The 12,440-nt window shown below is 37.2% G+C and overlaps 1 protein-coding gene across 5 annotated transcripts in view; it reads left to right on the top strand.

The window, feature by feature from the left end:
- The first annotated feature begins 2,120 nt into the window (after window positions 1-2,120).
- Window positions 2,121-12,440, top strand: part of LOC135472312 (A-kinase anchor protein 13-like) — a 177,856-nt gene continuing 167,536 nt past the window's right edge. For 4 of the 5 annotated variants that reach the window (XM_064751768.1, XM_064751765.1, XM_064751766.1 and 1 more), the window contains exon 1: window positions 7,170-7,324. In XM_064751768.1, coding sequence (XP_064607838.1) covers window positions 7,303-7,324 — 22 coding nt within the window. In that variant the 5' untranslated portion in view covers window positions 7,170-7,302. Of the gene's footprint in view, window positions 2,175-6,047; window positions 6,264-7,169; window positions 7,325-12,440 lie in introns of those variants that run through there. The other variant, XM_064751764.1, reaches the window with a different exon arrangement.

Here is a 12,440-nt window from a genome sequence, read left to right as displayed (position 1 = left end):
CTATTTGATTGAAAGATGATTTAACGAGTGGATTTCTTGGTTGATTTTCCTGATTGATTTACTGATTGATTAGATGATTGGTTTATAATCGATTGTTTGACTGTATTTCCTACTGCACTAGTTCATTGATTTACTGTTTTATTCCAACACATTCTTCGGTCTTTATTCTTTATTATTTTTGCCCACTAAATTACATATACCGCAGTTGTTTGTTTGTTGTTGTTTTTTTGTCACGCCCGAAGCCTTCGAAATGAACTCACGTTAAAGAATTACCAGATTCCACCAACTGTTATACAAATCTATAGCTTAATTCATTAAAAAATGACACATGTGTACATTCCATTCGTAAGACTGCTTTCAGACGCAAGTAGTGGATACCTGGTCGCCCAGGTGACGCCTTACGTTATTAGCCAAGTCTTCACCTTAGATGAAGTAAGCCATTTGTATCTATTAGCGGAGTACAAAGCTATGCACGCGTTAATTGACACACACATACCGAGCGATTCTGCCTAACAAGTACATGTGCCTGTTTGAACACGGATATGCCTAATGAGCGACAATGTAGTATTTGTGGGTAAATTGGTAGCCTACCCTTGAATTATGCGCTTTCAGAAGAGGAAGGCATATATAATTACACCGCTTAAAACACGCCATGTGTTTCGTTGTTAAATGTTCGGCATTTTGCTTATTAATATGTACATTATGCATGGAAATCGGCCGCTTTGACAAGAATGTTTGTGCGCATGCCTGCATATAAGGCAAATTCTGTATGCGTGATGTGTAGTAAATAATTTCTGCATAACGATGTCGAATTGTACATATCATGTTGCATAATATCGATCTGATTTTACTATCCCCGAGAACGATGTGCACATAAGACTTCTAGCTATAAATATTCTTATGAATGAATGAATCACTCAATCAAAATTGTCTGTAATCATAGTCATGCATTGTCTTTATATATATTGGAGTTGGTTAGAGCAAGCTGTACATGACATTTCTTCACATATACAAAGCGCCTATATTTTCAAATATGTTCATAAATTTGGAGGCGATTTTAAGGACTTTTTCCATGATGATCGCGGTCGGTTATATGGGAGAGGAAACATGGTTCTCTGGATTAAACCACTGATCTTTTGAACTGGATGTTATAGGCCATCAAAAAGGAAGATTTTATGCTAGACTACCCAAACTACCATATGAGCACTCTTGTTCACTTATACTTCCTCCCACCAAGGCCCCATGAGGAGTGATGGAGTGAGTGAGTGAGTGTTTAGGGTTTAACGTCGTATTTAACAATTTTTCAGTCACATGAAAAAGTGCATGTAATGTGCCCCCTGTTGCAGGACGGACTTCCACCGCCCTTTTATTTAGTGCTTCTTTACTGAGACAACTTACCCGAGCCGTTACACTGATACGGGTCAACCAGTCGTGGCATTATCCCCTTAATACTGAATGCCAAGCAAGTTACAACTGGGTCGGATATACCAACTGTGAATGATGGAATATAAGTGGTCTTTAACGAAAGGTAAGTAAGGCAGCACAAACAGCCCTACATGCATCGTCAACCGACACGAGGGGTTAAAACTACAAATATCCTGACCAGCTCCTACTATACCAGGTGGTTGGAATTTATGTGTTTATTTAATTGTTTTTAATTGTTTTTTTAATAATGCCATGGGTGGTTATGAGTTGCGCACCTTATACTCAATGATCTACATCCCGCTCTCTAAAATATTAATAAATAGTTCAGATTGTATTATGTATGACAGAAATGAACGCACAGAAATAAGCGCACAGAAATGAATAAAGAATTAACGCTTGTTTGAAGAAAAACTGCTTTATTTAAAAGTCAGCCACCGTCATTCATTGAACTTGCTTGTTTATTTTTTGCACGTTAAGGAAATGGTTACAGCGCGAGTGCTTTGTAATCACACAAATACCATGTGACACTTGATGCTGATCAGTGAAAAGTGCATTAAGCAAATTTCACAGAGGCAGTTTTAGCGTCGCCTGTGAAAGCGACAAATCCCATGAGAAAAAGCACGTGGCTTTGTTTGTAAACTTGGGACTTACTTCCGTCTGTAATCACGTGACCCAGGACAGATCGCGACACGACAGAGGACTGTTACAACATGGCGGCAACGTCGAACGTCGGACTTTGATTTCTGGCGGTAAGTGGTCATTGGAGAGGATTAAGATAAGTTATCTACGTGATACTGATACGCGGGATGTGGTTGAAATTACACAGTGACCTAGAAACTTATTTTAAGCGGATAGTTTAAACTATGCTGCATTTTATTTACACAACTCACGGGGTGAACTCAGTGAGTGTTTTGGAACACAACAACAGTGTCATGTTTAGCTAGCGTGTGCTACCCTCGTCAGCTGTTACTGTGCATTTTACAGCTTCTGTTTTATTCTCATCTAACCAGCTTTCTTCAGCTGTTCTTTGTGCTGTAAAGATTTTAATAGGACATTTTCTGAACTCGTCTGTCGTGTGTAGAGAATGTTAGATTGATTGTGTTTGCTGCATATAAAAATGTCAACCAAGAGCCACAGCCTTAGGACTGGGGGCCAATAAGCTGTTTTAGCCTGTTGTGCGTCAGTAGTAGCAACAGGCTTTTTTTATTCAAGTCTTCTCAGTTTGGGGTGAAATTTAAATAAATAAATAAATGAATAAATAGCTGGGTCACTCATTAAATTAAATAAATTTAGACAAAAACAATCCGTTTATTGTCTCATCAATGATTCAGGGCATGGACTAAAAGATGGCTGTAAGCCTGAATTGTGCTGTGCTATGTGCTGTGAACTTTTTCAGGCTTTTCAAAATTGATTCTTATTATATTAATATATTTAGGGAACCATAAGTAAATTGTTGTCCACAGTTTAAATAATAAAAGTTTTGGAATATAAAATTTCTAAAATTGAACATTATTATTGAGACATTTTTTTTTTCTTGGGCAGATTCTCTTGGCAGTCCAGTGTAGACTTTGATTGAATATAAGTAAAGTTTGAACCCCAGTTTAATGATCATTACTTCTAACAATTTTCACTGGCAATAGACCTGGGTGAAGCGTGGATGAGGTGACTCATATTTTACAGATCATTTCTTTTTTTGCCTTAATATGGTATGACCATAAATACTGTGCAATGATTTATAAAGGCTAACTACTGTTTTCTACTGTTACTGGGAATTTACTCAGCTTTTGCTCATCTCCTGTTTCACTCAGACTTATAGGAGTCCGGGACATTTGACCTGGATTGCTCTTTGTCTATGATCCTGGCTATAAAAAATACGGATACCAGCACTTGTTAAAATGGGCTTAATACAGGGAAGCTGGAAGTATGAGTAAATACATGTCTGCATGTACATATACCATATATATATATATATATATACATGTATATTTACATGTACATATAGACCTGTACACTTATATACATGTGCGGATGCAGAGGCTGTCAAGCATGGCATGTAACAGGCCAAGCTTGATTACTAGGCTTAACAGTTAGCTCTGTGGGAGAGTATGGACTGAATGTAGTTAACAGTTAGCTCTGTGGGAGAGTATGGACTGAATGTAGTTAACAGTTAGCTCTGTGGGAGAGTATGGACTGATTGTAGTTAACAGTTAGCTCTGTGGGAGAGTATGGACTGATTGTAGTTAACAGTTAGCTCTGTGGGAGAGTATGGACTGAATAGTTATATATTCAACAGTTATATGTTCATCTGTTAAACATTTTTTTTTTATTTATTTGTTAGGTTATTTGACACTATGCTACAGCTACAGTAAGTCGAACTTTTTTCCTACTTTTTTTCTGAGGGAAATTAGACTAAATTCTTTTATTTTGTGAAGCGAGGCTTATAAATGGAACAGAATTTGCATCATGGCGAAAGATTTACGAAGTGTAAAAAATAATAACTGAGATGTCTTCAAAACTAAACAAATTCACATATGTGTTATTTAGGTTCAGTTTTGTCTCATCTGACATTGAATGAATGTAGCTGTGACCTCAAGTAAAGCTGTTTTGCTGGAATGACGTCAGAAGTATTTGAGAGCGCAATGACTGCATGCACACAAGTAAATTGTAATAGTGACGTCAAATGTTCATGTACGATGTAACATCAGGCTGAAATGAAGTGACAGGGAAAAATTCTCTGTAATTTCTCCATAAATCTCCAAGACTTGTGAAAGAAGCGTGTCAAAAATCATAATTTATAAAACTTATAATTCTGCAAAGCAGTTTGGATTTACAGATCTTAGTACTTCTCTTGTTACCAAGAATAACTCAGTAGAAAAGTATTCTAAAGTTTGAAAAATTTTAATGCCATCCGTACAGTAAATTTTAGGAACTTTAACACCCATTTTAAACAGTACCACAATGACATGCTCGCATAGGGCTGGTATTTTGGGAAACATAATTATTTGGGCAGTCCTAAAATAATAACAATAATTTGATTGATTTGACTGATCGATTGTTTGCGAAATGTCTCCATTATATATAGCCTATTTAAGGACTGTGAATTCATAAGGCTGTTTTGCCTTACATTGCCTGAGTTGCATACACAAGTCCCTGTGTGTAACGTACATGTATAGCAGAAGTTTGGCATCAGAGGATGTGCCAGTAGGTGTGCATACATGGGTTGAGCCAAGCTAACACATTCTGTTTGAACTCCTCCCCAGACATACGTATTATTTAGTGTCTGGTGTCAATAATCCAGTCTCTTGCTAGCATTGCTTACCTCAGTCAATAAAAGGTGTTGCTAGAATTGATATTTCCTTTTTGTAAGAAGAAGAGATCTGAATAGAAGACAAACAGGCAGACTGGTACACAGGGGGATTTTATGTTAAGCTCCAGATTTTGAACTATGTACCCCATGCTGGATCAGAATGAAAAGAGGTGTGTTCCGGTTGAATCTTTGTCCAAAGTTTAGAAAAAAAATCACTTATTTTATCCAATGATAGTGTTAGGCAAATAAAAAAAAAAAACAAAAAAAAAACTACCCTAGCAAACATATGAAAGACAGCAGGTGTTTTAAGAGCTTACTTGAATGGCAGTGTGTCTTTACACAAGAAGTGCTTTATGATTTAGCCTGAGTTTGTGTAAAGTGAGAAGTATTAACGAAAGTAAGGTGCTTTACATTGCTTAAATATAGACTCCAGATGGATGATTTTGCTGTCAATCAATTCATTGTTGCTCGAGAGGCTATTATTTTTGTCTTTGATCACTTTTTCAGGTAAAAACAGACAGCTGTACAGACTTACCCATGTCAATTGAAATATATTTTTAGGTAGTATTTCAAAGTATGTGCAGTAGGCTACCTTTAAAAATTTCTTATAATGTGGACATTTTTATTATGTCTAATATTTTAACCTGCCTGAATTGCAGTTTCTCTCTTTGGCCATAAATAGACTACTGGTACAGCATGTTTCTTTTCCAAGCCTGTACATGTTTGAAAAAATGTGTGAGCACATTTCCAGAGGCCTGTTTGACAGAATTGTCTTTTTAGCAATTAACACTATTTTATTATTCCAAAGCTTGTATGAAATTAGTGTAAGAGGTCTGTTTTGACAGCTGGTTTACCTCCTTAGAGATAAGCAGAATAGCTAGATGTGCATGTTATTCTATATCTGTCTGAATTACTGTCACGGTTTTCCTTAACTTTGTACTGATGTAAACAAGTGTGTACATGATAGCTGTGTATTATCGCACACAGTGTCACCTCTGTGACAAAAATGTAATGGTCTTGGGCGTTGATTTTATGTGTGTAATCAGATGTTTGTCCTGGAGCTATGTTTGCTATGAGTCCAGGATAACAGTATATTATTAAACCCAGCTGTAAAATTTGTATGCAAGAGAATCCTACCATCTGGAGCATACTCTGAAATTCATTAGCAGGTAAACATCAGGTAGTGTAAATAATGCATGTCTGTTGTCTCGCATTGGGAAGTTATTATTAGTTACCTGTGTCTGTACTTAGGCTAATTAGTGTGTCTGTGGAGAGAAACTTTCTCACAATTGGTGTTCTGTTTTATTACTTTCAGGACTGGATGTGGACTTTTTAAAGTGGATTTTACACGAACATTGTTTTATACCACAAGGCAAAAGCTGGAAAGCACCTCATTTATTCCTGGATGAACCAGCAATTTTAACATTTAGAAAAAGTTTAAAGTGTTTTTAAGCAATTATTACTGATGTTTTGGAATTACCCACTGCCAAGATAGTCCAAGGTGACAGTTCTAAGATGACAGAGGAAAACCGTAAGTTAACATCCCTTTTTTTTTCAAGGATTTTAAATGAGATTTACATGGGTTTTTGTTCATACAATAATGTACGTACCTGGTCATCACAGGTATCCTATATTAGAACATTTATAGTATGATTTAATTATTAGAAGGCCGAGGTCTTGTGGTTTGAGGTGCCTACCTTTCAGTTGGTGGGACACACAAGGCTCTCAATCCATTGCTCTCACTGCTTGTGGAACCTTGATGACAGTAAACTGTGGCCTTATTGAGTTTGCTAAAGGGTATCCAGTCTGTATGCCATGGTCAATAAAATACATGGAGCTTGGTTTGATACACTACGTCATTCCAATCTTGATAGATGACATTTTCTCACTTGAATGAGTAACTTTACATGCATATGCAAATGAATCAATGCCATGTCTTAAGCACTATGTGAAATGACTTGTGTAATTTTATTGATTGACATTCGACATCTGCCTAGCATTTTGAGGACAGTATCACAGTGAATGGCTTATCGGGCTGTCACTGGGCTAATGGTCTTTTCTCATAAATTTCGATGGTGGGGAAAAAATCGATTGATCTGAGAATGATGCAAATGCGGTGTGTTGCAGGAATTGTTGACACGTAGAAGAGAGCTGTGGTTCGTCGTTATTGTAATCAGGTCTTGATGTGATTAAGGCAAGGTGAACTAGTGCATTCAGTTATATTGTGCTGAACAGAGCCAAATGACAACACATGCCCTGTGTGAATCAGTCCGGAGCTCCCATATACTGTTTTGATGAAATGGCCATGAGTCACTTGAGGTTAATGAAAGAAAGAGTTCTCTTACTATATCAATATTTGAACGTTTTTCACTACCTATTCAATCTTCAGCCTGGGGAATAAAAGATGCCTTTTTGCCGTTTGCATTTTCCACATAGACTGAGAATGAACTGTTTGCGCAGTTGTACCTGTATCTTCAATCGCTGTCTTAAGGCTAACCATACACCCTCAGCCCTGAAGCTTACAATATTTGACATCGTTAAAGGATGACTGCAGAAATATTCCCTGTGGAATGTGCTTTATTATGTGTTCTGGTAAGGGATTAACTTTTCGTTTTTTCCACACACATGTGCAACTACATGTACATGTGTTTAGAAAAAGGGGATAAGACATAATAAAATGTGCTTATTGCAAAAGTGTATACAGGCACATGTATAGCGGGAATGACCCAGTTTTGCAGATGTTGAGTGAGTTGTTATATATCGGCTTGTAACACTAGACTATACATTCTAAATTTTAATATAAATAAAATCTTATCTAAATGGATTATGGCATTTCAGTTTTCTACTTAATGTGCATGGGTCATCTATTAAAACAGTACAATTTTTACTGTTTACTGTGTACAGTTAACACTGTTGAATACTCAATTACATGTACATGTAGATGCAGACTGCTTCGGTGGCCTAATGGTTAGAGTGTCCACCTTAGTCAGGAAACCTGGGATCAAACCTGGGTCGGGCCATACAAAAGACTTTAAAAATAGTACTTGTTGCTGTCTCGCTTAGTGCTCAGCACTGAAAAAGGTAGAGCAAGGAAATTGTTTAGCCCAGTGTCAGTATAATGTGACATATACATGCATAGACTTATACGCGCATAGTACTTAGACAAGCAGTGTACGTGTCTATTCATTTACATGTTTCTTTATTATGATTTAACAAGCTGGATCACATGATTTTTTTCTTATTATAAGGTTATTTTTTCTGAGCACGCCAAAGTTAAATGTATACATATACATGAGTCACCAAATTAGCCGGGAGATATAAGACTTAAGACATTAAATTAACTTGAGCGGTATGAAGTATTAAATTTTCCCCATCATAAATACCTTGAACCTTCATCCCCAAAAGGAGTATATCATCATAGCTTACACATGGTCATAGGGCACTATCAAGCAGCCATATAGTTTATATTTTCTCTCATTTTACTGGGCGTCGACCATGCATGTTCATTGAGTGACATTGTGCTTTACAGCAAGAAAGTGGAACTATCATACTGTGAGCTGCGATCATTTTTTGGGGCTTGTGTATGTTTGGGACAAATTAAGGAAGTTTTTATACGTGGAAATGTACAGTTGAACATATACATATAACATGGAAGGCAGTTGATCAATGTTACTCTATCAGTGTGTGTGTGTATACAGCAGGCTAAAAAGACACCATGACCTTTTCATCACAGACTCACAGAGTATCTAAGCGACTAATAGTCTTTGACCCATAGTCCTGTATAAACTTGTTACTGAGTGAAGTATCACCATTTACTGTTTTCCCAGCATGTGTGAGTGTACAGGCGCCAACTTCATCTAACTGATCTCCATGCTGGCTATTAGTTGGTGTTGGGTAATTCAGGCTAGATTTGTCATGTGTGCAACCTGCTTCCTCCATCTCCATGCTGGCTGTTAGTTGGTGTTGGGTGATTCAGGCTAGATTTATCATGTGTGCAACCTACTTCCTCCATCTCCATGCTGGCTGTTAGTTGGTGTTGGGTGATTCAGGCTAGATTTATTATGTGTGCAACCTGCTTCCTTTCGGAAGTGATATTTGTTACCAGACCTGGAAGAGGAATAATTATCTTTTGTTGCCTGTTTGAGGACAACTTTCTGTTTAAAGGTTAAGTTCAGTTTTTAAGCTAATTTGTATGGCAAATGGCAGTGTAAGGCGTGTGACTATGTAGTGAAAAATAAATATATATACTGCACATTTAGTATTTTTCAAGTGACACATTTTGCTTGATTCTGATTGATTCATCCACCATATAGGGTAAATTAATTTTTCATCAGAAAATCTTGTCTTGCATCAAAATTATCATTTTAAATCCTTATTGACCAAAGTTAAGGTCATATACAGTATGTAGGTACATTTATAACCATTAGAAGCAAATGTCACTTATCTCTGTCATGTCAGATGCCTGCAGTGCTTTAAAAAAACAAAACATTCCCCCCCCCCCCCCCTCACCAAAAAAAAAACAACAGAATCTAATAATGAATGGTCCTGCAACCAGTATAACAGAGCCCACTTAGGTAAACAAGCCCTTAGACACCATGATGTGTGATGTGTGCTTACACTGAGCTAAGAACTGCTTAACACTGAGTTTGCTTTATGAAACATGGCCTTTGTAAGTATAATTAAACAAGGACATTGTTCAAAAATAATTTTCAATCCTCTAGGAAGAAGAAAATAAAATCATGATTGTAAGTACACTATATAACATGTATCTAAATAAGTACATTTTGAGTCATCTGTATAAGAGCATCATTTAAGATTGGGTCTGTGGCCTAATCCACTACCCCCAATATGACCCTACTATACCTGTGTATTTATTGGGATTTTTATGTAATTTTTCATGTTTTCTTGGGTGTTTATTTCTTTTAAATTACTGTAATTTTCATTTGAAAGAATAAAAAAAACCAACAAAGAAATTCCTTATTGACCATTGTTATGTTTTTACTGTAGGACCAGGTTCTGCTCCACAAAGAATTTTATGTATGGTATCATGACCATGGCTTGGTGCTGCCGCTATGTGCCCTCAGCTCCTAACACCGCCGTGGCATGGTTTTCATTACTGGCATTTCTGTCATGCATGGCTTCCGGCATCTAGATGAAAGAGCCTTAGTTGTTCTGTTTCGTGTTCACATAACTTCACTGTAGGTAGAAACCAGTTGATTCTGTATGAATTAGGCCGTCACCTGTAAGGAAATCAGTGTTAAAACAGTGCTAATTGATGAGTATTGAGATCAACGATGACAAATTGGGGAAATGCAAAGAATCCCTGAATGGTCAAAGGACTTTGGCGGTTGATCACTCAGACACCGTGGGAAACAGCCTGAGAGTTATCTCAATTCTTGATCAGTATATATTGACATGTGAACCTTCAGTGTTTGAAGAGTGATTTGAGATATTTCTCACTATTTAGGAAAGTTAAAACCATTCAGTTGTATATAGCCATCCTTAAGAAAGACCTTGTTGGATGTAAGCTGACCCTGTCACAAAAATATAGGAATGGTTGGTAGGGTAATAATTTTATTCTGGCGGATGAAAAATGTAGGGATTTTAAAGAAATTAACTTGAAGAGGAAAAAGGAACTTCTGTGAACATCTCAATGAAAACTTTAGACTAAGGTAGGGCACTTTGTAGCTCTACTAGAGTTGTCTGGGTTACGCCCAACACTCATATCTTTTGAAGATAGCCTGAAGACTGAGCATGCATTCATGGAGGCCTTAATGGTCCGCTTGTGACGTTCATGTAAATGTATTCACTGATGTGTGATAACTGATTTCAGATATTTCTGACTATTTTGGAAAATGAAAGCTGTCTAGTTCTGTGTACATGTAAACCACACTAAAGTTGCATGTATATTGAGGTATTATTGGCGAGCTGGTTAATTATGTCAAATTTTTTAGGTGGAATTTCAGATCAACAGTGCACTTTCATGTTTGTCTGAGGTGACCTTATTAACAGGTGGACAAGTCTGCAGCTGAACTAAGGTCATGTGTCCTTAGACCTGATCTGAGAGCAGCCACCCATGGTTGATAAAGGGTCAGCTGTTCTATTTGCCTCCCTGTGCAGAATCCTGAGCAGGGATAAAACAGGACATTTTATTTTGTAACACATTGTAACAGAAAATTAAGGGTGCCAGAAAGTTACAATGTAAAAATGTCAATCATGCTTGGCACTGATTACATGTAAGTTTGATGGAACAGCCTTTTCAGTCTTTTAAGATTTTGATCAGGGGCCTTTTTCATGAGCTCACATAGCTAAGATTTCCATAACTACCATGACAACATATGTTGTAGAGATATAAAATGCACTTAGCCAAGGGTAACTTAACACTAAGTACGCTTCATGAAACCGACCCTTGGCTCATACAGTATGTGTTGTTAGTCCAGCCTCATGATCCCAGAAAGTGGACCAGACTCTGTCCCCCGATAACACTGAACATGTTCACGCAGGCTGTCCATTGGGTTACAGCGCTCCTCTGTTAGGTATTTCACTGCTCTACTATCCGCCCCAATAATGTCTCCGTTTAGACATGACATTACCATGCTGCCTTCTCCGTGTTTAGCATTTACCTGACCTAAGACATGGGTAAACACGGTCTGGGTCAAGGGCCGCTGTGTGAATGCCCAGGAATTAGCCCTTGTGGTTAATAAGGCCTCCTTGCAGTGCCACTGAATGGACCCCTTTCATCCCATTAACGACCTATTAAACTGATCCACAGATAGAAGAGGTTGAAAAGTGTTTTGCTTGTTGTCAGGTATTTACACATAGGTGGACATTTCTTGGCTGAATCTCTCCATCACGCCTTTCTCCTTTCTGTACCTGTCGCCCACAGAATGAAGGCCCTTCTAGTGCCTGTGTAGTTTTACAATAAATTACATCTTGTGATTAGTGATTACAAGATTGTGACAACTATGAAAATATTTTTATGGCCTCAAAAACTATTTCTGCAGACATGTTTATCCTTCTACAGTTCTTTATGGGCTAACCTTTTCTTTTCTAGTATTAAAGGATATTTCTATCATACTCTTCAAAGGCCATGGATATATGCATGTACTTCACATTTACAAAAAAATATACTCCAAGCATGCTAGTGGCAAAAACAACTTACAAAAATAATTTTCCCAGGGCATGTTTGTTAGATTTGCTCTTTCTTTGGACAGCTCTACTAAATTAACAAGGGAAATCAGCCAGCCTTCACACATTAGCATGATTGTTTACTTTCATAAAAGAGGAGTATGAGAAATGGGGGGTAGGGTGGGGGAACAAGTGTTTTATAAACACAGTATGTTAGTATACATGTACTATGTCTGGAGTCAGACCTAAGCTCAGTTCAATTAGTGACTGAAAACAACATTAAAACACCCTTGCAAACAAACAAAAATTGGCTGTGAATGCACGTTATGCGAATTATACATTTGGTTTTGCCAACACATTGAAAGATTAAAAGATAAAGCACTGACATTGACCTGCACTGTATGTTTGATTCAGTTTTTGATGTAACACACACCATTCTTGTTGAACATGTAGAATTGTACCAGTTAGAGTGTACAATCTTCATTACATGTGCAACTCATTTTTAATGTATTCATTCATATTATCATCATTTAGATTAATTGCATGTGTTTGGATATAAACAACAAATTTACATTCAAAT

This window comes from Liolophura sinensis, chromosome 8 (genome assembly GCF_032854445.1).
Source record: "Liolophura sinensis isolate JHLJ2023 chromosome 8, CUHK_Ljap_v2, whole genome shotgun sequence".
NCBI classification, from domain to species: Eukaryota; Metazoa; Mollusca; class Polyplacophora; order Chitonida; family Chitonidae; genus Liolophura; species Liolophura sinensis.
This window is presented reverse-complemented; position numbering and strand designations above follow the sequence as displayed.